Genomic DNA, 26,945 nt, shown 5'->3' on the forward strand with positions numbered 1-26,945 from the left:
GCCATTTTGTATTGCAGTAAGCATGTAGTCTTACTGTCTTTTTCTCAGGTATTGTGCATAATTGGGTTATAGGAATAGCTTACTGTCTTTTTCCTCAGGTGATGTGTATATTCAGGTATAATAATGACTTGGCATAATTGTTAGGTATCATATGACTTTCGTCTAGTGGTTTTTCCAGCTTAGAGTACCTTGTGTTCAGGACTATCTATACTACCTTGGAGATTCCAAGCAACTACGTAGCACTTTTATAAGTCGCTCTGGATAAGAGCGTCTGCTAAATGCCATAAATGTAAATGTAAAGTGGGTGTAGCTGTGTAAAGGAGCCCCCAGCAGGTTGACCTCCCAGCAGCCTGGTCTGTGGTGTTTGTGTACCAGTGTTGGAAGAAGAATGAGGAGGCGAAGGAGGAGGCTGTTTAATTGCCCCTCATCACCATGGAGATGTGCTCTCTGCTACTGCCTTTCTTGGCATTTTGGTACTTCCATTACCCCCTAAATGCCCATTCCCACATTTGAACTAATGAAAATGGTAGCTGTGTGAAATCTTTCTTGTAGTATATTGAATGCAACAAGCAATCACACAACTAATCATACTAACTTTGCCTGATTTGCTGAATACCGAACGAATTCTCTTGAATCAGGTTTTAAAGGCTGAAAGGTTGAAACAGGCCAACAAACGTGCCGAGATTTATGACACTTTCTTAACAGGCAGTGTCTGGTGAGCCCACCCCTCTGAAACACACCAGCTCCATCCACCAGGCTTTGAGCACGTTGGTGTGTTTCAGTTGTGGTCCAGGAAATACCCTCTTTATAGGTCTCACAGTCATACGAACTCCAATTGCTGTGTACCAGAATCCAAAATAAAATATTTTAGAGAGGTCACCTGTTTCTTATTACTGGATACATAAAATATTCATGTTTTGTCAATAACGGATGTTATCAGAGTGTCCATGTGACATATTGCTGCATAATTGTCACAACTGCACATAGAAAAATGAGCCTCAAATACAAGCCATTCTGTTGCTTAGCAACAACTATATATGCACTTGCTGGGCATGTTCTGCTGGCCGTGCTGAATGAGCATAGATCATCTCTGATTGGTTCAGTATGTCATGTAGAAGTAGCTTCATGGTCAAATGATAGAGAGCCTATCCCAAAATGCCCACTGGAAACTTTAAGACTTACTTTCAAATTCAAAATGTATTACTTTAGATCATACTGCCCTTCACTTAAGAGGCTTAACAAAAGAGAAGAATCTTGACTCCACACTGTAAATCATGCTTTATTGAAAATATATAACACCATTGACTTTTTTTTCATTGGGGCTTTTTTTATGGTTAATAGAGGAGTTGATGACTTTAATGTGGACGAGTACGTTTGATTGTCTGTCCTCAAGGGAGAGGTTTTATAGTATGCTAATGAGGCCTCTGTCCTCTCCAGTCCTCGGCCTGTTGCTGTGAGACAAACCAAATGTCATCCAAGTTCTTTAAAGGGGTGTGGGGCAAAGCTGTGCTGGACACAATGCTAATAAGTCACTGAGCAAAAAGACGATCAGTAGAAAAGGGGTAAGAGAGGACAGGGCAGAGCCCCGTGGGAATGAAGCTACTTTAGAGGTGGTGAGCAACAACAGAGTGAGTGTTATATGAGGGACACTGAGCACTGGGGATAAGGAACAAGTGTCTACTAAGGATCAGTGGACAGACAGAGAAATGGATCTAACTGCAGTCGTTTGACTCACTGCCATTTGTGGCCACGCTGTTCTCTGGACTCCAGTACCATGGGGATTATTGAGCCTCTGTTTTTCACATGGATCCTCGTTGCCGTGACCAGCTGCTCCGGTGGTGAGATGCACTAAGTAATTTACTCTCAGGGTGTGCGGCTCTGTCCAAATGGCAGCGTTTTCAAAGTGCCTCATCTAATGTGGCCTGCATTTAGATTGATACGTCTAATATAAACAAATGAAGTAACGGTTTTATGACAACATTGATATCGTCCTCTAGATGAAGACTTTTGCCCAAAGGGAGCTCAGATTGACCGAGATGGTTTACAATGCTACTGGATGCCAACATCTGCATCAACATGGCCGCAAGGAAGAAACATTTGTCAGAGAGTGAAAGGAGGAGATCTCGCACTGGTGGACAAACCACATGTTCAGAACTTCATACAAAACACATTTCAGCTGTAAGCTGTTGCTCCATGTTTGGTTAATTGTTGCACATAAACTAATTCTTAAATTCCAAATTTCCCCCCAAAACTGCAGAAACACTTGCACAACTGATGAAGGGAATCAGGAGATGATGGCTTGTTTTTCTGAAAACCTTATGTACTTGAACATCACTATATCTCTTACTAAAGTAAACCTGGGTTCTTGTTAAGACTTACATACAAGATATTCAGAGAGTGACTGCACTGTGCTGTGGCTAGAAATGCAGGAGTAGACAAAACACACAGGTTCTTAAGAAATACAGTATGTCCTTCATCAGCTGTGCGAGCAATTTCTATCTGAATTACTTCTGTGTATATAATTATGTATCTTTCAAAGTAATAAGTAATTAGTAATAATTACTAAATTATAAGTGTGAAGATTAATAACTGAATAATGAGAAGGCAATCTTGCAGATGTCTATTACAATATCCTTCAAAGGAGCCATGTAGTCATGGTAACTGATCTGTTTATCTAATCACTACATCCAGAGCTGTACCTGCTCTGGTTTGGCTAAGAGATGAAGCCGGTACAGATCCACGTCAGCACAATGGCACGGCACCCGTGAGCTCTCCAGACCAAGGTGGAGGGCAAGAGATTTGTCCGCAGCTGCTCATGGGTTTGGGACAGTGGATGGGCGGCCCGTGTAACCAGGAGCATCACTTAATCTGTGGGAAAGACGTGTCAGGTACAGGCATATGTTCGAGGTGCCTCCGTAGCATGTAAAAGTGAAAATTTCATCCATGACTTCTCAGAACTAACTTTGAAAACGTGCATGTACAGTTATTAGGCGATGGGGCAACATCAAACAACAAAAGGCATGAGTTTTAATTATTTAAAGTGGCTCTGGTGATGGGTAGTGTATTCACCCACATCAAAAGCTGCTGGTTTTCTATGAGAATTAAGCAGCAGACTGAGACTTTACAGACATTACAAAGGTATTATGACAGCAATCTGGCACCTGTCAAAAAGCCCTGAACTGACTGCACTTCTAAGTTGATCTTTCTCCACTAGTGAGTTTGCCGTCAGCGGACAGCTCTGTGACGGGAGTGCCCCTCATGTCCAGCACGTACTCTCTCTCCCTACTGCGCCCACTCCCTACGCCACCTGACCTCCAACAGCAGAGAGTTGAAGTAGGTGCAGACCCATTGAGGCTCCTGACTCAAACTACACCTTCATATTCACAACGTGCTTTGTTACATCGTGTCTCGTTTGTTGTTTTCACAAAATCCCACCGGTCCTGTGCAGATGATGCTGTTCCCAGGACTCTGGTTCAGTCATGGAGGACACGTACTCTCTGTAGATTTGGTATCTCAGCCCAGTGAGCAGTTCACAATGGTGAAGGTGCAGATCTTAAGACCCTACTGCAGCCCCAGTCATCACCTAGTGCCCCCAGGTAAGAGATAACAAATAAATTAAACACTGGAAATGCTAAGGCAAGGCATGTTTGTATAGTCACGATAGTTATAATTTGTATAGGAAGGATTTGCAAAAAATATATGCAAAATGCAAAAAAATATATGAAAATATATGAATGCATATTATGATGGATATATGCCAAAATCACCTCAACAAAGGTTTATTGTGTCTCTTCCAGGCTGCAGTGCCCTTTTCAACCCCTTCAGCTGCTGCTTCACTGTTCCTCTGTGCAACACCACTGGTGGCTGTACCACTGGACAGTACTGGTGCCCCCTGCTGGAGAGGTGCCTGCCAGTGACCAGCCCCTGCAGCCCTTACCGCTCATCCGCTGGAGGACGCGCCTTTCCCCTGCCGCCCCGTTACCCTGCAGTGGCTCCTTTCTACCACATGGTGGCAGATGTTTCCTTGAAAATCCCCCCAGCCTCAGAGCCTGTTCACTTCGAGGCGAGTGCCTGTTCTTGACTTACATCTGACACTTATTTACACTGAGGTTCATTGTTTAATACGAGGCATGAATTCTGACAATAACAGAGAAAGCACATATTCAAACTAATACATCATCTAAAGTCATGAAAAAAAAATCCCCAATGTATCAGACTTTTCTTCCTCACCCATGTAGGTAGTGTTTCAAGAGAAGGAGGTCCTCGTCTATCCAGATGACATCGTAGCAGTGCAGCACAGCAGAGACGCTGGTGCTTTCTTGCACTGCGTGAGTAGCTCTGACTCTGGCTGGAGACAGAGCTACCTTTCCTTGCCGGGACCTGAGTGGGGAGGCTGGCTGGGGGGCGGTCTCACCGGGGGCCTGGACGCAGGCCAGTGGGTGGACGGCGTGGTGTGTGATCTGAGGATCATCTACCAGGACAACGTGCATCTCTATGGTGGCTCACTGGTGCCAAACAACACAGAGAACGAGTTCGATACGGCCACTACCACACCGGCCGTCCGATTGGTCAAAGCGCAGACCCCAGTCTCAGAGATGCGTGTCCTGCATCCTAAGCCTGATGAAGACAACCGGATACATTTGCCAATAAATGTCCCTACTCTAATAATTATCAGGATCCTTTCAGGTCATAATGCTACTAGTGCGTGGTCAGCCCCGGTGTCTAAGACAGGAGTCCCTTTCCTACTGTCCTGTCCACCTGAGACACCTAAACTCCAGGGGGTTTGTGAGAGGGAGACACCCAATACATGGTTCTCCTATGCATACGTCACACTCTATAGCCAAGGGGAACAAACTCTCAACATTACTGCATCCAACAACATGAACTCACAGACACTGAGTGTGAAGCTACAAGCTCATATTCTACTCACAGGGCTTCACATAGAGCCAAAGGGTTTCTATAGAGTTCTGGTGGACATACCTCAGGTACAGATTAATATGTTCTTATTCCTACAAAAAATTTTTCAGAACCTTTTAACAGATAAGCATCCATGAAGCACTTTAGTTTGTTATTCTGGACCAGGATGTATGCTATACAGTATGTTCTTAATGTAAATGTAAAAAAATACATTTGGATTAGAGGTACTCAATCCATTCCTCGGGAGATGGACACAGACCAGGTTTTTATTCTATTCAGGACATTGCAACAGAACCAAGTAATCATACTAAACAGAGCTCTTCACATACTGGTCAAAGTGAATGGAGCTGGGCCAGGGTAAATACCTGGACTGACTGGAATAATCCTACAGGAATGGATTGAGATAGTGTGGTTTAGGCTATTTACATGGTACATAATTCGATGGTCATATAAATGTCGACTTGAATCGTAACCTTTCCATTGTCCCTTGGGCTGCCTTTGTGGTTCCTTGGTTTCTCTGCAGTTGTTTACAGCAGCTGTGGCCACTGGCTCGTCTGTGAAGTACACCTGGGTCATCGATAACCTCAGGCAGCGTGCCCACACAGGAGAGGTTTACACTGTAGTTTTTAAGAAGTCAGGAGAGCATATACTTAAGGTAAACATTCTGTGAAGACACCTTATAAATGTGATTTTCTGTTAGTGTCAACTGTGATTTATGTGTAATTGTCACAACAAAAAAACTTTTGAAAAGGTAAACATTCTACAACATCAATGTAGGCATACAACACGTCAGCTGACAATGTTAAGGCCAATGATAAAACCTAACAAAAGTGTAAAACCCACATTTGCAACAGATATATACATTTCTGTGTTATTCTGTCCATGTGAGGTAACTGCAGAGAATCCTGTGAGCTCTCAGTTCATAGAGGTCAAAATAACAGCTGATGCAATGGCCCCGTTAGCCAACTTAGTTTTGCTGTCCGAAGAGGATGCTATTGCTGTGAACACATCCAACGTCTATACTCTGAGACTTCAGATGGACATCTCCATAGGTGTAACTATAAGGTCTGCAATTTCTTTTATCACCTAGAAAAAGCTTCTGTTTTGAAATACAGAAATAGGCTTTTGATGGGATTTCTGTTCTTCTCCAGGTGGGATTTTGGTGATGGCTCTCCCTGTTTGAATCACACACTCCCTGCCCCATTAGAAAGAAGTGACAGTCCTGTGGATTGGACTACAACACACGTGTATCTTGAAGACTCTGCCCATCATACTTACACAACACCAGGTAAACCTACATGGAAATATAGGTTAGAATAGCCTATAGTTCTATGAGACACAGAAAGACTGGAAAATAAATAATTGCTGTAAATATATTATAAATAAATAATTTATTTATAATATATTTATATTAACAATAATACAAATAATTGTAAATAATTTTCTCCATTAAAATATGTTTTTCCACTTCACTCAAGGTGATTATATACTGAGAATGCAGGCCCAGAATAAATACGACCACATTGAGAAGGCGGTCCCAGTTAAAGTGCGGTCTCCACTGACAAGGCTGCTGGTTTCATCACTGCCTACAATCCCAAAAGTCAACGAAATTGTTCTCTTTGAAGCTTCATCTCTGTCATCATCATATGGTATACTTTATACATGGAACATTGGAGGTGCCCCCCTGGAGTTTACAGGGGCTCACAACACAATCAAACATGTTTTTAACACAGCTGGTGTGCACAATGTTTCTGTTTGTGCTAATAACGGCCTGTCAAGGCTGGTTGCCTGGATGACTGTGGAAATTGCTGAAGCCATCTCAGGACTCTCTCTGAGATATAACGGACCAAATGAACTCAATTCTGTTACTGAAATTAGCGGAAATGTGTCCACAGGCACCAGTCTCAGATGGACCTTTGACCTTGGTGATGGCTCAGTGTTTAATGACCTCCTGGAGAACTTGATCTCCCACATCTACAGGTCTGCAGGAAACTACACTGTTCATGTAACCGTTACTAATCCTGTGAGCACAGCAACACAGTCCATCAGTGTAGAAATCTTTGAGCTGGCTATTCAAGGAATCCTGCCATTTGACTGCATTGTGAGTGGAAAGGAAATAACTCTTCAGACACTGGTGACCGGAAATGTCTCTCTGCTAACTTTCCACTGGAGTTTTGGAGATGGTACACCTTTATCTGTGATGAAAGGAACATCCATGGTTGCTCATACATTCTCTGGCTCTGGAAATTATCTTACTAATGTGGTTGTTTACAGCCAAACAGGATTCACACAGTATCAGACTAACTTGTGTGTTGAAGCCTCAATCACAGATTTGAGTCTTCACTCAGCCCAGAAAATTGTAGCAGTGGGTGAAGAGATATGTTTTGACGTGTCTGTACATCCCACTGGTGGAGGACGTTACCAGTTTCTGTGGTATAACAGCTCATCCAGTGACTCTCCGGCCCATGGAAACTCACATCACTGCTTTGTTTTTCTGAAGGAAGGAATGCATGAAATTAGGGTGGTCACACATAACCAAGTCAGCCACAAAACAGCAAACGCCACTATTTCTGTTCAAAACCCAATACTAGAGCTGTCTATACAACATGAAAGTACCACAGACGCACTTAAGGTCAATCAGTCGTATTGCTTTTGGACCAAGCCAAGTCAAAATAATGGAATTACTGAATGGGACTTTGGTGATGGTACTCTGAGGAAGGAAGGCCAAAATCAAACACATGCTTTCACTTCAGCTGGTAGATTTCGTGTCACTGCTTCAGTTTTTAATGCAGTTAGCCAAGAGTCTGCATATGCTTATATGGAAGTACAAATTCCTATATCTAGTCTAATCATTCATACTAATCGGCTTTTGGCAGAAGCAGGCCAAGAAACAGCCTTCACCGTTGTAAGCAATGTCATGGACAATGTGCATTTTTATTGGACATTGGATCCCCTCTTTCCATCAAGACTTGGAACATCAGAACACAGATATGTGTTTCCCAAGGCAGGGGTCTTTGAAGTAAAAGTGTCAGTAGAGAATCTTGTCAGTAAAATGGAAAATTCAACTTCAATTGTGGTTGTAGAACGAATAAGAGGTGTGAGAATTACAAGCCAGACGCTTAAATCTATGAGATATTTCCCTACAAAGGAGACCATCACTTTGACAGCCTTTGTAAAACACGGCTCCAGCTTAACCTTTCAGTGGTTGGCTCATCAAGATGGATTTAACGAAACCGTTGGCGATGGTGAACATTTTACATTCTTTGCAAATAACTCTGGTAATGTGTCTGTCAAACTAACAGTTGCCAATGTCCTTGGCAAAGTGCATAGCAACATTTCACTGACAGCAGTGGAGCGTATTTCTGGGGTGAATATCTCAACACCAGAGTGTGTAGTAGCAAGTGGAAAACCTGTCAAGATATCAGTGAGTGTGAAGACTGGTACAGACCTTCAGTATAAATGGTTCCTTGACTCTGACCACCCTCCTGTAACTTCAGATGTTCCGTTTGTGTTTCACATATTCAAAGCCACTGGTATTTTTAACATAAAAGTGTCAGTGGCCAATATATTTGACTCGGCTGATGCCACTAAACAATTCAGAGTTGTGGAGGATGTCTCTGGAACGGATTTCGAGGTGGACGGAAAAGCACAACCTTTCTTTGTGACATCAAACAGCTTCTTGCAGTTCCGTGGGTTTGTTGTGAAAGGAAATGTTCTGTATTGGCAATGGACTGTGGCATTTCCTGGAAGAAACGTGATTGTTTTAGGTAACAATCAAACAGTAAGTTATTCCTTTATGGACATAGGGGATAACTCTGTAACACTGAATGCCTCAAATGACATTAGCTGGCAGACAGTGTCGCACATAATAACAGTGCAGGACGCCATCCAAGGTTTTAATTTAAGAGTCAGTAAGCCTGTTCTCTGTGAGAATGAACCAGTCACTTTCACACCATCTGTTTCTCAAGGCAGTGAAGTCTTATTCATCCTAGAATTTTCAGGGTGGAATTCCTCCATAAATATTCAGGAAGATTTTACCACTTCATCTCTTCCTGTTGGAAACCACATAGTCAAAGCAACAGCGAAAAATCATGTCACTTTTTCTTTTGCAACTGTGACTGTACGAGTTATGGAAAGTGTAAAGGGCCTTCGTTTGATTGACTGCTGCACTACTGCTTTGGAAGCTTCAAAACCATTCAGTTTCAACGCATCAGTTAGCACTAAATCTGCAGTCACTTATCAGTGGAGTTTCAGTTTAGATGGTTTCAGTACCTCACAAAAAACTGGGCAGAGTGTCCTGTATTCACCATCTAGCAGTGGCTCCCTGTCTGTGACGTTGGAAGCTAGTACCACCTTCTGTTCACAGTCCATTACAGAAACAGCAACTGTTCAGTGGCCATTAAAGGGAGTCAAGCTTGTTGGCTACCCAGAGAGACCTTTCATAGATCACCTGGTCACTTTTATCGCCTTCACAGACAGTGGCAGTGACCTTGTGTTCAAGTGGGACTTTGGCGACTCCGATGATGCATTCAAAGTTACAAAGTCTAATAGAGCCATCCATAAATACATTGCTGAAGGCAGATTTGTAGTACAAGTGACTGTTTTCAATAATGTCAGCCAGATTTCTGCACAGCTGCCAGTTGTGGTTAGGAAACTAGAATGCATTCAGCCTCAAGTCACCCTGATCCAAGAGCAGTTGAAGATTTTTGGGTCCAGGCCAAACTATTTTGAAGCAGTCGTGGACCTCAATGGCTGCGTCTCTTATAAGACCACCTATCTCTGGGAGATCTTCCATGATTCCAATTGCACAGAGAACAAAGTGCCATTAAACAGCTCAGTGGATATTACTGTACCACTCCTCTTTCTTCCAAAGCATACACTTGTAGTAGGGGACTACTGTCTGAAGTTTACTACTAGGTTTGTAGGAACACCCCTTCAACAGCAGAAGACAACCAAAGTATCAGTAATCTACAGTCCTCTGGTGCCCTTGATCAAAGGTGGCTCTAGCCGACTCTGGTCAAGCCAGAATGACCTGGTACTGGATGGAACAAGATCTTATGACCCCAATTGTGGAGTAGGGGGGATCGAGCTCTTACAGTTTCAGTGGAATATTGCTCTGGTGAGTCCCATGAGCCAAATGACATATTTCATCTCATAGCACTATGACTGCTTTTGTGAACAACCTGGACATAAGTAGCAGATACACTACTTTCATAAGAAATTCTTGATATGAACCCTCACTAACCCCTTATGGTCAGCCTATTCTAACAACATAAAAATCATCTATGTTCTAAAATTCTGAAACGATGCTGTTTCCAGCAGCAGAGCCCCACAGAATCTCCGTCCCCACGATCCTCCCATGTCTACCAGCCGGTTCAGCTGAATAGCAGCATCTTCGTCCTCCCCGCCCATGTCCTGAAGACGGCCGCGGTCTACCACATCACACTAACAGTTCAGAAAGATGGCAGGCCCCCTGTCTCTGCCAAGCAGCTCGTGAGTGCAGTCTAACAGAGCTCTTTACTTCACAGTTGTCTTTATTTTAGGAGCTGCTTCATATGAACCCCACGGTATCTTGATAATGCTGCTTCCATGTTTTGTTCACCTAGGTAACAGTGTGTGAAGTGGACGTGCTTCCGGTCACTGTGGAATGTGTATCCTGCAGTTCGCAGTTGTCTTCGTATGTTAGTCACAGCCATCCTATTGTTCTGTCTGGTCATTGTGCTCTGTGCAGTGGTGCTGTTCAGGTATTATGAATGGTCTTTTCTGTGCAGAGTAAATATATTTTGATATCTTCTGACTTGTAAACTTGTTAATATACATACACTTGCGTCAATTGTAGTTTAATGAATCAACAATTCTTTACCAAACAGTATAGGTGGACAGCAGAGAATACAAAAGGGGAGGTTCTGCATCTAAATGAAGTTACAACTACTACTGGAGACAGTAATCCTAACCTTGTTATCAGGCCCGATATGCTGACAGCTGGATCTGAATATGTATTCACTCTGAATGTGTCGCAACCTGCTAATGGTCTATGGGGATCAGCTGGTATTACCCTAACACCAAACCTCCCACCCCAGGGAGGCAACTGCACTTTATCACCAGAAGATTCTGTTCAGCTCCTGCAAAATATGGTCTCATTCAACTGCTCAGGTAGTGCGATGATTCCTTGCGTTGAACACTGTTAGATCAATTACTTCATCTTCACTCATTTGCATTTCTATTGTGTTTGGAAAAAAAGTATAATCAAAAGTCAGGTATAAATAAATGTGGACAGCACATTTACAATGATCTCCACACCATTTGTAAACTTTCAGTCTAGTTCTACATTATGCATGTTGACCAGGCTCTAAGTTCTTGGTGTCTGCTCCACAATGACAGGGTGGGTGGAAGAAGACAGCACATCTGCTCAGATAATATACACCCTTCAGGCAGCACAGTGTGAAGAGCCTGGACCACAGTGTCCTCTCATAACCCTATACAGAGGCACACGACACTCTTTTAAGTCCTGGGTGCCCCTCGGCACAGCTAGAAGAGAGGATAATGCCTCCATTATAACTGCACTTCTACAGATTGAAGACAACATGGGGGCCAAAATCACTACTCTCAGAAGGTGTGTGTGACGGACACTACTGGAATGATAAACCAGCACATTTAATGTTAGATGCTTACAATTCACTCCCAGTGTTCCCAGTTCCAATGTTCCCAATCCCATGTACAGCACATTTGAGCTTGTCCCTACTTCAATTGTAGTTTTTCATCTGTAATCATGAAGGACCCAATCAACTGATGGATTGGGTCGTGATTTGGAAGGAAAACACCAAAAGCTGGACTAATCCAAATTGTGTTTTAATTCATATTCATTATTCAATAATCCATGCAGGAATCTGGTGTTACCAGTGAGTGAGCGAAGTACACCAGAATGGCTGAAGCAGAAAGGGCAGTGGGACCTGTGGGCTCTGCTTCAGCAGGGCAAATCCACAGATGTGCTGGTGTACTCTACGGCACTAAGCAACCAGCTCAATCAGGTCTGTAATGTCTGCGGACATCGTGAACGATCATGTTCCCAAAAAGTTTTATTATAAAGAGTTTATTTTCATCAGGATGTTAATGCTTTTTTTTTTTGTAAATGTTGATTTAAATCAATATTTAATCTTCTTTTCCACAGTTGGAGGCTGTGAGTGGCGATGTTGAGGCCCGAGTGCAGATGCGTGGCCGTCTGATCCGAGCGCTGACCTCTCTCTCCGTCGTGTCCCTCCAGGACGCCGCACAGATCAGCGCAGCTCTGGCTCACTCCACGGTGGGTCTCGCCTTCACCGATTACCAATGTTTTCAACACGGCTGCTTCCCTAAGGCACAAGAGCATGGCCAGCACTCTTCCATGTTTAATGTTAGGTTCAGCACCAGAGGGGCAGCAGTCTCCAGTATAGCTTCTGCATAACCATCAACCAGCAGGGCGTATAGGGTAAAAGAGCCCCCCTGAGTCCTTTGCTGGTAGTGGCTTGTGTAGAATAACTAAACTGGCTCAAACAATGTAGGAAGAATGTCTGTGAATTAGAAACAAATCAGTGGTGACTAACAGAAACTGACTCTGTAATTACCTTATACATGACCTCTTTTTTTTACAATTTCAATTATTTCCAATTGTGTAAATATACAAATTCCTATATCAGTCGATTGTCTATTGTGTGATCTTTCCTCTCTCTCCTGTAGGCTGTTCCTGCCGAGGTTCAATGTGGAGACGGTTGCACTAGCATTGTGGCCATTATGAGGAAGATGATCAGAATGATCAGAGAGCAAACCAGTCAAGGAGATGTGACCCCTCTAGAAACTGGAAGAAACATTCTGAAAGTTCTCAGTAAGCATTTATATGACGCAAATCGAACGCATGTCGTTTGAAATGAGAGGCAGTGTGTAGTGCTGGACTGTTTTTCTGTTCTTTTCACAGGCAACTTGATGTCTGCAGTTGAAAAACCAATGAACACCTCGCATGCGCATCACCACCTCACAGCCACTTCAGACACGGCCTTCTCAGTCTTGCAGCAGGCAGCCGAGCTCATGCGCTCCCTAATGTGGTCACGGATGCCTGGCGAGGAGCCCGTGTCCCTGCAGGGTCCGCAGATTAACGTTGTGGGCTTCCGGGGAGACCCTACGTCGACCCTGTTGTGCTCGGCCCCCTCCAGCCACTGCCAGTTCCACGTGCCCCCGGCCCTCAGCTCCCAGCTGGGGAAGGACAGAGGGGAAGTCCTTCAGATCCTGCTGCTCATGGAGCCTCGGGGGAACCCGCTGATCTCCGCTGCAGAGCCTCCCATCTCCACTGCGCTAGCAGCTATGGAGTTTGCTACTCCACAGGGGCTGCCCATCCCCATAGCAAACCTCACATCAGGCAGCGCCATCCGAGTGGTCCTGCACAACCAGGAGATGGAGTTCTCCCCAAGGGTTAATATCAGTCTGCCACAGAAAGGCAGTGTGAACTTCACCGTCAGAGCCATCAAGACAGACCCTCACGCTGGACTGTTTATAGCCTTTAACTTCACCTTGATGCAAGGTGAGATTCTCCTAAACTACACCTTCATCACCACTAAACATCATCATGGTTCTAGTGCTCTCTCCATCATCCCTCATACGTTGATGCATGTGTCATGTTCCTCATGTTCATTAGATGTTCCATTCTGTATTCTTGCTGTGTTTGTGCTGGCAGGTACTGGTCCGACAAGTTCTGGACAAGTGAACGTCACTGTAACTGATCGACAAGGTTTTCCACTGTCCCAACAAAACCTCGTTCAGGAGCTCACGCTCTCTCTCTCTGCTGAGGTTCCATCAATGGATCACACCATCTTCCTTACACCGCTGTGAGTTCTTCTCAAAACCCACTAAACATATACTGCATCACTGGTGTAACTCTGGGGTCTCCTTGTCTAACGTGCCGATCCCTACACCCGAACGTCAAACCCAGCTTGAACGGCTCTGCTAAGGACCTGCACGTGACTCTGAGCAGCAGCGTGGACAGCGCCCAGGTACTGGCCTCCGTCTGCGTGTTCGGCTCCCTGTGCCGGTTCTTCAGCGAGGAGCAGAGACGCTGGAGCACAGAGGGACTGAGTGTCCTCAGCAGCAGCAGCCCCAGGGCTGCCCACTGCCTCACCCGTCACCTCACCCTCTTCGGTGCCAGCCTGTTCGTTCATCCCGACGCCATCGTGCTTCTTCCTCCAGTGAGTCCATCACCCAGTTCCTCGTGCTCAACATGCAAGACCGCCACCGCGTTTGACCAGCCAGAACTTTCATTCCTTAGATAAACTGATTAGTGAGTAGAGGATTGTCCATTAGTGATTGTGCTTTTTTAATTTTATAAGCTGTTGGTACTCCAGACACTATGATTGCATAGAAATTTTTTTTATACCAAGAGGAAAACGTACAAAAAAATAGAGAAAATAACTAGGGAACTTTACCAGTCGAACTGTTATTCCAAGACCACACTAAATCGATGCCCAGAAAACCAGCCCTGTGTGTCCCAAGGGCGTCATGTTTTACGTATCGCACATTCCAGCCATGTATGGTAATGAAGATGAATTATGTTGACCTGTCTGCGTGTTCCATTTAACTGATGGATGATGTTGTTGCAGTCGGACAGGCCAGCGAGGAACGTGGTGGTGGGCATAGTGTGTGCAGTTCTACTCTTGAGTCATCTGCTGCTCGGTCTCATCGCCCACAAACTGGACCACCTGGAGAGTGTGAGGCTCAGCAGCGTACCGCTGTGTGGCCAGCCGGGTCGCTATCATTACCGGGTCTTGGTCAAAACAGGCTGGCAGAGAGGGTCTGGTAAGCAAAGGGTAAAGGGTAAACGTGTGTAAGATAACATTTAGTATTAAAATGATGACATTTAAAGGGAAACATAGAAGAAGGATTTTTCCTTACCTTTGATAAGTCCTTCCTAATATTCGCGGTTAGCTAGGATTCCTGTCTCCATGTCTCCTGCAGGTACTTCTGCCCATGTAGGAATTAGCTTGTATGGTCTAAACAAAAGCGGCTCGCGTCACTTACGGAGGGAAGGAGCGTTTCAGAGAAATGGCTTGGATGACTTTCAGATAGAAACTGATGCCAACTTGGGAGAAATCTGGAAAATATGCATCTGGCATGACAACACAGGTGAGATATGTTGTATCAAGACTACGTATTTGTTTGAACTGTGCAAAAATGAACTCTCATGCGCTTGTGTGCCCCAGGTCTGGACCCATCCTGGTATCTACAGCATGTGATAGTGTGGGACATGCAGATGGATAACTTGTTCTTCTTCTTGGTGGAGGACTGGCTGTCTGTAGAGAACGAAAATAACTCTGGAATGGTCCGGAAAGTGGTGCTGGCCACTTGTAAGAAGAAACCATTTGTGTTTTTGTTTTATCCAAACCAGTCTGGCCAATAAAATGGCATGCTTTCCTTTCAAGTGGATGACACAACACTGGTCTCAACACTGAAGGCCTCATTTACATGTGCATTGTGTTAACTACACTAAGTATTTGGTTCAAAGCCCAGGGAGCATGCAACACAAATACCATTAAACTAATGTTTAAGTGGCGCTGGATGACCGTAAAAGTGTCTTCATAAATATCCTGCGTGTTCTGCAGGCCCCCTAGAGCTACAGCAGTTTGGAAGGATTTTGCGTGCGCAGCTGCGCTTTGGCCTGCAAGATCACCACCTCTGGCTGTCTTTATGGGAGCGTCCGGCCCACAGCACCTTCAGCCGGGCTCAGAGGGTGACCTGCTCGGCCCTCCTGCTGCACCTGTACCTTGCCGCCGGGGCGGTGTGGTATGGATCAGTGGGCTCCAGGAGCAGCAGGTACAAAGCAGAGCGGCGGGGTCCTTGCTAGCTCCGTTACATGACTCAGCACTTCTCCAGCTCTGATGACTGCACTGACTCACAGAAAACAGTGTGTAGTGTGCAGTTAAGTGGCACTCGGACTATTCAGTGACACATGCTATCCTGACATGCTTGTGCTAACATCAGTGTGCAGTTCATAAGATATACTGCACATGACTAGAAGAGATTAATCAACCAACAGCATCAAAAGCCAAAGATCATCATAACATTGTCAGGACTCTTCACCTGCATACTTTATACCAGTTGTGATTCTAACTTTAGTAGCGTGATGCTTTTGCCACTTATTTATACCTGAAAAGGATCAGGGGGATAAATTGATTGGAACTTTTTCAATGCAGTGGCCCAGTTGCTGAGCACATGCTAATGCACCCGGAGACTGTGCTGGTTGGAATGACGCTTGCTTTAATGATGTTCCCACTGCAATGTCTCCTCACCTTCCTCTTCAGGATCACGAAAAGCAAGGTGTGGAAACCACTTCTACACGTGCCAACTTCACTCTGTTTACTTTCCATTTATCAAAAAGGAAAAAACCACAATGATATATTTAAGGCTGTAATTCCAGTGTTTGTGTTACACTGCCTTATCAGGAGGTTTGATATTGACGTGTATGGTGTTGACCGTTGCAGGTGCTAATGGAGCGATCACTTCCTCCATCTCCCGTTTGTGATACGGTGGAGATGGACGTGAACCTCACCCACAGTCCTCCGGCTCTCTCTTACTCCTCCTTCCTGTCCTTGACCCAAGGGCCTGGGTCCTCCACGCAGGAGGACACATCCCCATTTACTGTGAGCCTTCGCTTTGCCTAATAGTTCATCCATTTATATGTTTTCTGATTGAAGGAATCATTGTATTTAAAAGGGTTGTGTTTGTATTTCGTGAAGGAGTCCTTGGATGGTCTAAAACTGGAGTATGATTTCTGGAAAACTTCTCATTTTGGGCAGGAAAGGTATGCGTGTGTTGATCTGAGAGCAGATAGGACATTTAAATGTGTTTTTTGCTGATAAAAGCTCACAATTATTAGTCATCCTTCTAGCAGAGTGGATCACTGGGCCTCCGGTGAGAGCATTTTTGACCTCCCTGAGTCTATTGGTCCTACACGGCTCCTGAAGAGAAACCGAGCTCTTCTACAGTTACGGCTGACTACTCCAACCTCTGACCTTCTGACCTTTGAACCCAGTAGCTCTCCTTATCCAGAGAACCATCCACTCTCACTCTCTGGTGTGGTATATTTCTTTATGGGATTCAATATTGTAGTTTCAGTGTTGTATACAAAACTAAAAATATATTTTTAAAAAATAATATAAAAGAAAGCTGCTGTTGTATTCTTGAAGGATATTAATGAAAGCCATATTTTGCTTGCATAGTTTTACTAGATCATGAAACTGGAATGATTTGTGTCTGTTTGGTGCATTCCTTTAGACGAGGATCTGAGGAGCACTGCTCCCTTGCCGGGGCCGACTGCTCCTGACAGTGGCCGCTGTTCCCCTAACGAGACGTTCCTGTCCGACAGGGGAGTGGCTGAACTCTTTTACTAGCTGTAGTCTGATATTCGTCTGTCTCCCCTTTTAAACCTTGTGTAGCGATGGCATAATGAATTTTCCCCATATTTACCGCTGCATTTCATGTGTTTATTCCAGTCAGGGGAGCTCCTGTGGTGATCCAGTGCGTCCGAGTGTAGCTGAAAAGAAGCAGGAGCCAGGGCCTGATAGGTCCACCTCCTCCCTGTCCGTCTGGAGCCTGGCCAGCACCTCCCTGCCCAGCCTGCCTCCTGACTCATTCAGCATCACCTCCAACACCCGCATCGGTCAGCCAAGGCAACGGCGCTAACCAAAGGCCATGTTGTTGATTTTTTTCCGCACACACACACACACACACACACACACACACACACACACACACATAAAAATGACCACGTTTTTGTGTCTCCCACCCAGGTGTGCCTCGTGGTGGGTCTGCCTTGAGCCTTCCTCCCTGGGTCTTGGTTGCGGTGTATGCACTAGTGTTTGTAGTGCTGGGGATCTGTCTGGCCATGGTGGGCTTATATGGCGGCACTCTCTCCAGCTCTACCGTCCTCATGTGGCTAACCTCATGCCTGTCGGCGTTCCTCACCTCCGCCCTGCTCATGGAGCCTCTCGTGGTGAGCTTGGTACCAACGTAGACGGCCACTATGACCACTTAGCCCATAAACGCTGTCACTGGGCAACAGCAGCATTCCATAAACGAAACGTACTAGCTATGTCCCGCTAGCCGTCATCCATCGTCAGCTCGTTAGCCATCCTCAGGAATGTTTTTCCAAGTAATGCTGCTCCTTTCAGATTTTTTAGACAGTGCAGGGACATGTGGAATCGATTTGTCCACTTTATTCCCCCGAAAGAACACATCCTAAAGGGGTACAGAAAACTGTGTGCTCGCAGTGTTCATGACACGGCAGGTGCAGCGATTCTGAAGCAGAGCACAGGTAGAACGCTGGTGCCCTGGTGGTCACCCTGGGACCTGGCGAGACCTCTGTGCTACGCCCCCTGCAGGTATGTGCTCGGGCGGTGTACCTCGCTGCCGTGGTAAAACCCGTGGACCCGGAGGTGGAGGAGCGCCTGTCCTGGGAGGCGGTGGTGCAGAGTGCGGAGGAAGACTGCAAGATGGAGGTGCGTCCTCCCTGTGGCTACGGCCTGCAGCAAGCTAAAGAGGAGGCACGGAGGCTCAGACAGCTTCATGTGCTCATGAGGGTGAGCATGGCCCCCACTCACAGTCTCAACACAGTGCTCTTTTAACACGGCCCCCACTCACAGTCTTAACACAGTGCTCTTTTAACACGGCCCCCACTCACAGTCTTAACACAGTGCTTTTTTAACACGGCCCCCACTCACAGTCTTAACACAGTGCTCTTTTAACACGGCCCCCACTCACAGTCTTAACACAGTGCTCTTTTAACACGGCCCCCACTCACAGTCTCAACACAGTGCTCTTTTAACACGGCCCCCACTCACAGTCTTAACACAGTGCTCTTTTAACACGGCCCCCACTCACAGTCTCAACACAGTGCTCTTTTAACACGGCCCCCACTCACAGTCTTAACACAGTGCTCTTTTAACACGGCCCCCACTCACAGTCTCAACACAGTGCTCTTTTAACACGGCCCCCACTCACAGTCTCAACACAGTGCTCTTTTAACACGGCCCCCACTCACAGTCTTAACACAGTGCTCTTTTAACACGGCCCCTACTCACAGTCTTAACACAGTGCTTTTTTAACACGGCCCCCACTCACAGTCTTAACACAGTGCTCTTTTAACACGGCCCCCACTCACAGTCTCAACACAGTGCTCTTTTAACACGGCCCCCACTCACAGTCTCAACACAGTGCTCTTTTAACACGGCCCCCACTCACAGTCTTAACACAGTGCTCTTTTAACACGGCCCCTACTCACAGTCTTAACACAGTGCTTTTTTAACACGGCCCCCACTCACAGTCTTAACACAGTGCTCTTTTAACACGGCCCCCACTCACAGTCTCAACACAGTGCTCTTTTACTTTTACATGCCCCTTACTAAGAGGGCTTAACATTAGTGTGCTAAGTTTTCATAAGGAAACGTGGTTTTTAAACCATTTACCAATCTTGCAAATCTGTGTCCTGGATGATCATTGTTCGGTGTGTGTGTGTGTTTCTACACTGCCTGCAGAAGTGCCTGGTCTTCACTCTGTTCCTGTTGCTGGTTTTAATGGTGAACTACCAGGAGAACATCCAGGACCGGACCAGCAGCCTGCTTCACTCTGCAGTCAAACGCTCCATCATGTCCGGCTTGCCTGGACAGCCTAAGCCAGCAGCTCTGTCAGGGTGAATGCTCTACTCTTCATGCGCTACCACACTCCCGCTCCGGGCTGTTCACTGGGGCTGTTCACTGGGGCTGTTCACTGGGGCTGTTCACTCGGGCTGTTCACTGGGGCTGTTCACTGGAGCTGTTCACTCTGGCTGTTCACTGGGGCAGTGAATTGCGGCCTCCCCCAGGGACCCATTGTCTCTTCCTATATGAACGTACATATTATAAGTCTTGATGGGCTTGGGTAACTCAGAGAACGGATCATGCTAAAGGAGGTAATGCAGTGAGAAATGTCCTGGCTACCCGGACATTACGAACCACATGAAGGTGCACGTAATGAACACATGGCTGTTTGGGGGAGGACTGGTGAGAATTCACCGTGTTTTTCTTCGTCTGGTAGGTGGACAGAGGCCTGGCAGTGGTTGGAACAGTGCTTGACACTACACCTCCACCACAATCCATCGCTCTCCCTGTTAGGCCCGTCACGAATACAACGTATGTAGTCAAAACTGAGAATAATCTTTCAAGTTATATATATATATATATATATATATATATATATATATATATATATATATATATAAAATCATCATTAATAAATTTTGTGTGTCACTTTTTTTTTAGTTTGCGAGGAACACACCAAAGATTCGTCCGGATACAGTTGGCAGTCGATCACACCAACTTCTCCAGTCTCGTCACGGGGACGGAGGGCCTTAGGCAGTGGCTCCGCCCCCCGGCTCTCCTGGTGAAGTATTTCTCTCCTGGACCCTGAATGTGTCACTGAAGCTCAGCAGATCTACTCACATTACGTACCTGCAGGGTGTGTGGAGCAGATTAGGGCCGTCTGACCACTGAGCCCTGTGTGCAGGCCGTGGACCCAGACCCAGCCCTGCCTGCTCAGAGAGGCTGAAGACAGATTCCTCAGAAACAGCAGCACGGCCGCTAGTCGCCTCCTATCGGGAGTGCAAACAGCACCCTGGATCCCAGCAGAGTAAGAGTGGCTCCAGGCAGGAACCTTGCATCGGCGCATTTCTGTTCATTACATAATTAGAGAGTGCCATCCACAGACAACTCTTCACCAAAAAAAAGACATTTTTAATTTAGACACTTATTGTGTGCCTCAGGACCCGTGCAGTGGTAGTTGAGTTCACTCAGTACCACAGAGAGACGGGACTGTTCGTGCCTGTGTCCGTACTGTTGGAGGACACGCGGTCGGGCTGGATCCTCCTCACCGTCTCCATCCAGGCCTTCCACATCCCAACATCTTCCTCTGGACTAGACCCAAGTGTCACATTAACGGTAACGACGTCAGCTCCTGTGGGCAGTGCCTGTGTGGTAGTCTACAAAACGAAAGAAACAAATCTACTGGCCAGAGGCGGTCTTTGCATAGAGGCGTTGCTAGGCAATTGCCTTGGGCCCCTCCCACTGTAGGGCCCCCTTGTCTAGCTAAAGCCAGGTTCACACTACACGACTTTTCAGTCATCAGGTTTTTGTGCCGTTCACACTACACGACTGGTTGTGCTGTAATCGCAAGTCTTTCAGTTGTTGTGGCTTTCACACTACATGACTGATCGGTGACGTGGGCTCACGAATTAAACGACTGGGGAATCGCCGACTCATCTGGCTGCCGTCCAAAAACACGAGAACACGAAAATGAAACACTCGCGAGAACCAGCAACACCACGAAGAAAATAAAAACAACGTACATGTGCTCCACGTTTTCGTTATTATAATTTTTTTTACCGTTTAACCACCCCATAGTCCCAAATTGCCAGAATTATTTCATCTCTCCGTTGCAGTGAACATAGATATAGTCAATCGCACTATTTCTCCAGTGCTGTCACAATAACTTAAACACAGTCTTGTAGTAAAGTTGTATGAAGCTAGACGCTGCTGTTGACTCACAGTCGCAGACTGGGCTAGATATGAAACATGCTAGATATTAAACATGCTAGATATCTGCCGGTCGTCTGCGATGAGTTGGCGGCCACTCGGCGAGCGTCTTTCAGCAGTTCACACTACACGACTGAGCGAGCGCCGAATGATCCCCGATTTGCGTCCGACCACAGTTTCTGTCGGCGACTGAAAAACCATCCTAAAATCTTGTAGTGTGAACCTGAACTTATTTCTCGCATATTAATGTTGATGGGCCCCCTAGCTAAATTCGCCTTGAGCCTCCAAATTGCTAAGTCCGCCACTGCTACTGGCCATGGTTTGTGAATGTGGTGTGTGTGTGTGTGTGTGTGTGTGTAGCAGAGCGCTAATATGACTGTTGTGGTTTCTCCAGGCTCTGCTGCTGTTCTCTGCCGTGTGTTTCCTGAGCTCGGAGGTACGGGCCATGTTCCGTGAGCGCGCTCAGTACCTGAGGCAGGCCCCGCGCCTCCTGTGGGTCCTGGTGACCCTGTTGGCCCTAGCAACGGCTGCGCTGCGCCTGGGCTTCTTGTGCACAGCCTCGGCCCGCCTGTCCACCCACCTGTCACAGCCCGACACCTTCACCAGCTTCAGTGGCGCCGCCCTGCTGGCCCGGAGCTCCTCCCAGCTAGCTGCACTGTTACTGCATCTGCTGGCTCTGCAAGTGAGGGAGCTGCGTCCCAAGATGAAAACGGGGTTGTGGGGGGGTAATTTCATAAAACAGGGCTAACAGGGAGTAAATGATACAAAACAGTGTCATTATTACTATTATGATTATTTTCATTCACCATAATCCTTACAGACATACAGAATGTTCAGTCGTGTCTTCAGTGGTGTTTTCAGTAGTGTTTTCAGTGGTGTTTTCAGTGGTGTTTTCAGTAGTGTTTTCAGTGGTGTTTTCAGTGGTGTTTTCAGTGGTGTTTTCAGTAGTGCAAGGAAACAGTGATGTTGTTTTTGTCAGATGGTGGGTGTTCTGCGTTTTGTGCGGCGGTGGGTTGTGCTGGGCAGAGTGCTGTGTGAGGCATGCTGGGAGATCTGTGGCGTTGCCTTGACGTTTGTGCCTCTGTTGCTCCTCCTCGTGCACACAGGCAGCATGGTACTCAGTTTTTTTTCCAAGTTTGAAATAACAAATTAAAAGTCTTTTTGAGTGTCTTTTCCTTTTAGACTCAGAATTCTTTTCATTTTTGTTTTGGTTTTGTCTTGTCATTTAAGCTCTTCTCGGCCTCGGTGGAGGGCTTCAGCAGCTGGTGGCGAGCGACTCGATCTGTGCTGGGGTTGTTGAGGGGTCGGGTTCTGCTCCGCCAGCTGTGCCAGCAGCACCCGCTGCTCGGACCGCTCTACTGCCTGGCAGCGCTGGGGCTGCTGCTCTGGGCTCTTGGGCGGCTGTGTGGAGCCGCACTGCTGCACGCATACAGGACGCTCCAGGCTGAAATGTACCGGCCATCCACGGAGACGCAGGGCTACGAGATGGTGGAGTTTCTGATCAAGAGACTCAAGATGTGGATGGGGCTCAGTAAGACGAAGGAGGTACAAACCAAGGAGGACGGACAGCTCCTCTTTCTGAATGCCCTTTACTGCTATGAAAGTTTAAAATGAGGCCATGTCACAGCAAAGCTTAATTTTGTCATGTAGTCAAACTTCAAACCTGGTACATTCCTGAATCAGGAAACTAACTTGACCCACACATTGTGTAGTATGACTGACAGAGGTCCTGTTGTTCCTGTTCCTTTCAGTTCAGGCACCGTGTGAAGTTTGAGGGCATGGAGTCTCCACCCTCCAGATCGTCCCAGTGCTCGCAGGTCTCCACCCTGTCTGTGCCATCCAGTCCGCCAGGGTCTCGCCTGCTCTCCTCCCCCTCTTCTCTGACCTCAGAGACCTCCACCCTCTCCGACAGCCAAGAGCTCCAGCAGTACCTGGACCGGCTGCTGCCCTCTGTGGACAACCTCCTTGCTGGCTTTAGTCGAGTCAACCAGCTGACTGACGACGTGCTGGACATTGAGCTGCAGCTCCAGAGGACAAGAGAGAGATGGAAACAGAAGGAACCACAGGAACACACTGCTCCAGATCCGGCTCCGCCCCCTGACCTCCCACAACCCTACCAGCCAAATTTATGCTCTGGATTGATGGCTCTTCCATCGTCCCACCACGCTGTCCCGGGAGCTCCACTTCGCCGCCGAGCCACCCATTCAGAGTCTTCTATCCTGGGGAGCTCCACCCACCCCACGACCCGGCAGCATCCTCCCCCTATGGACCTGGAGAGGCGGGGCTTCATGGAGAGGCGGGGCTTCCCTATGCACAGGGGCTGGCACTTGGGCTCCTGCCACTCTGCAGACACCGCCCAAAGGTCGCCCACATCTCAGAACCCTGGAGCTCTTCCAACCAGACCTCGCAGCGAGGAGGGAGAGCGGTGCAGTGTGAGTGAAGGCGTGCCCATGGTCCAGGCATGCCCAGTGAGGACAGCCTGGCACCATCACACCTCCGAGACAGAGGACTAAGCATGTCTCATGTATACTGCGAACGGTTAATCAAAGCCTTTTTCCCCAAAGAAGAATGCAGCACCGGCCTGGGATGTGCATGGAGAAGACATCTGGAAAATGTTTTTAAATCGGAAAACCAGAGATGATGATGATGATGATAATTATGATTATTATTATGATTAGCTGAAGGTCCTTTTTGGTAAACCAATGACTAATCCATTTCATCAGCAGAAATGACAGGCACTGAGGGAACACCAGGATCAGGTGAACTGTAGGCTACATGCTCTCAGCACGCATCTCCTCTGTGTGCCTGTGCTGTAGAGCAGCTGCAGGTGTGTGCTACCTAGGACCAAAGCAACATAGCTGATTTAGTCTGAAGTCTGGGTGTCGGGCACAGAGCAGACCTTCCTCTAGCAGAACAGACCTTCCTCTAGCAGAGCAGACCTTCCTCCAGCAGAGCAGACCTTCCTCTAGCAGAGACCTTCCTCTTCCAGCACATCTATCCCACGACGCACTCACGACAAATGAGTTAGACACATAACACAAAATACCATCATAAGTATTAATAATATATTAAATATATTTGAATATATACGTATATAATTTTCTTTTTTTATGTTTTTATTTTTTATTTTTGACCACTCCAAGCAAAAAATCTAAATAAATAAAAATATGAACAAGTGTAGATGTGTGTGCAGTGCTGAAGGTGAGGGCTGGACACTGAAGGTTTGGGTTTGCATTGGTGAATCTGGTCTGCAAAGAATACACAAAGAATATCTGCAACATACTGAATAATCACCTTCAAGGAAGATCACTACGATTGGAGCATCCATTTTATTTTGTTTAATAATGTAGCTACCTCAAGATCATTACCTCAAGAGAGTTCAGCAGGTCCAACCACAGCACTAATGTTTTCCATTCTTGTTGATAATGGAGTTAAGAGTCCAGATAATCAGCATCAAACAAGGTACATAAAATATTTGCGTTCAAACCAGAGCCCAAAAGAAAACTGACAGGCCCATTACTGTGAACACTTTTCTGTGGAAATTTTTTTTACATTGCGCACACACATAAAAGGAACATATAACTCAAATATGGATCACAACTAAAATATCTAGATGTTTATTTATTTATTTGTGAAATAATGTTTCATGGTTTCTCCCAGAATAATTTAGGAAATACCACACTAGTCTGAGTGGGCAAATACCACACTCTCCCCAGTCTGAGAGGGCAAATACCACACTCTCCCCAGTCTGAGACGGCAAATACCACACTGTCTCCAGTCTGAGAGGGCAAATGCCACACTGTCTCCAGTCTGAGAGGACAAATGCCACACTCTCCCCAGTCTGAGAGGGCAAATACCACACTGCCTCCAGTCTGAGAGGGCAAAACCACACTGTCTCCAGTCTGAGAGGGCAAATGCCACACTGCCTCCAGTCTGAGAGGGCAAATGCCACACTGTCTCCAGTCTGAGAGGGCAAAACCACACTGTCTCCAGTCTGAGAGGGCAAAACCACACTGTCTCCAGTCTGAGAGGGCAAATGCCACACTGCCTCCAGTCTGAGAGGGCAAATGCCACACTGTCTCCAGTCTGAGAGGGCAAAACCACACTGTCTCCAGTCTGAGAGGGCAAAACCACACTGTCTCCAGTCTGAGAGGGCAAAACCACACTGTCTCCAGTCTGAGAGGGCAAAACCACACTGTCTCCAGTCTGAGAGGGCAAATGCCACACTGTCTCCAGTCTGAGAGGGCAAATGCCACACTGCCTCCAGTCTGAGAGGGCAAATGCCACACTGCCTCCAGTCTGAGAGGGCAAAACCACACTGTCTCCAGTCTGAGAGGGCAAAACCACACTGTTTCCAGTCTGAGAGGGCAAATGCCACACTGTTTGCAGTCTGAGAGGGCAAAACCACACTGTCTCCAGTCTGAGAGGGCAAATGCCACACTGTTTGCAGTCTGAGAGGGCAAAACCACACTGTCTCCAGTCTGAGAGGGCAAATACCACACTGTCTCCAGTCTGAGAGGGCAAATACCACACTGCCCCCAGTCTGAGAGGGCAAAACCACACTGTCTCCAGTCTGAGAGGGCAAAACCACACTGTCTCCAGTCTGAGAGGGTGCTGGTGTTTCTCGAGTAACATGTGTGAACCCTGCCAACTCCTGCTTGAGCTGCTGGGTGTGTGCTGTGCGCTGTGCACTCGCCCAGAAACATTCACCCATATGCACTCTCCCAGAAGCACTCTCCCTTTCCACTCTGCTCCTGCTCGTTCACTCATCTCAGGACAGCTGTGGTGTGTTGGACTGGAATGGGACGGGATGTATTAAAACGGTTCACAAAGAGGTGAAGGGCACCGTAAAACCCTCCAGATGTGAGCCAGCATCAGTGATGGCTTGTGAAACGCTTTCTAGCACACACTCCTTTAAAACATGAAAGAACACCATCAGTGCCGGTTATGATTTATAACTCAAATTCAAATTCAAAAGTTTCTATGGAAACCAAGGTCATATTGACAATTGTTTACTTAACTGTGTATTTCTTCTAAAAATGTAGCAATTCCAATGTATAGAAACATCATATATGTGCATATATCAGCGTTATCCAATTAAAAACAGCCCAGAGAATTTTTTTTACTGGTGAAAATGCATGCCAGTTATTTCCACTGGTATTCCAGTTTTAATGAGAAGTGGACATTAAGAGCAGTGGGAGTGCTGGCCGTTAAACTACGTCCCCTTAGTTTGGGAAGATATATGTGAGGGAAACATGATGCAGAGGGGGGGTTGTGAACCTGTGGGGGCCAGCAAATGAGCAGCAGCAGGAAGCCCCCAGACTGGAATTAGGGGACAGGAACCTGCCACCATTTCAGCCCAGAGACGTTGAACTGTGTCCTTGAGGACCCCTGACCACAACTGATACGTCCTTACAGGAGCTTACACCAATGGCCATACAGGTTATT

General features: G+C 46.5%; 1 protein-coding gene across 1 annotated transcript; it reads left to right on the forward strand.

Annotated features, from left to right (window-relative positions):
- The first annotated feature begins 1,515 nt into the window (after window positions 1-1,515).
- pkd1b (polycystic kidney disease 1b) lies at window positions 1,516-26,913 on the forward strand. Its single transcript, XM_076999909.1, has 42 exons — window positions 1,516-1,838; window positions 1,998-2,178; window positions 2,692-2,888; window positions 3,215-3,333; window positions 3,449-3,596; window positions 3,798-4,067; window positions 4,243-4,985; window positions 5,441-5,572; window positions 5,807-5,982; window positions 6,069-6,205; window positions 6,396-10,036; window positions 10,237-10,410; window positions 10,524-10,661; window positions 10,788-11,070; window positions 11,299-11,530; window positions 11,801-11,945; window positions 12,086-12,217; window positions 12,631-12,775; window positions 12,866-13,465; window positions 13,619-13,769; window positions 13,874-14,126; window positions 14,538-14,733; window positions 14,893-15,060; window positions 15,138-15,281; window positions 15,537-15,747; window positions 16,128-16,251; window positions 16,416-16,574; window positions 16,671-16,735; window positions 16,811-17,007; window positions 17,209-17,303; window positions 17,431-17,593; window positions 17,724-17,926; window positions 18,315-18,512; window positions 19,467-19,621; window positions 20,005-20,099; window positions 20,229-20,349; window positions 20,473-20,595; window positions 20,729-20,903; window positions 21,892-22,179; window positions 22,477-22,611; window positions 22,728-23,042; window positions 23,249-26,913. Exons 1-42 carry the CDS (start codon window positions 1,775-1,777, stop codon window positions 24,008-24,010), a joined length of 12,153 nt encoding a protein of 4,050 aa, XP_076856024.1. The 5' UTR covers window positions 1,516-1,774; the 3' UTR covers window positions 24,011-26,913.
- The last annotated feature ends 32 nt before the right edge of the window (window positions 26,914-26,945 follow it).

This window comes from Brachyhypopomus gauderio, chromosome 3 (assembly GCF_052324685.1).
Source record: "Brachyhypopomus gauderio isolate BG-103 chromosome 3, BGAUD_0.2, whole genome shotgun sequence".
Taxonomy (NCBI): domain Eukaryota; kingdom Metazoa; phylum Chordata; class Actinopteri; order Gymnotiformes; family Hypopomidae; genus Brachyhypopomus; species Brachyhypopomus gauderio.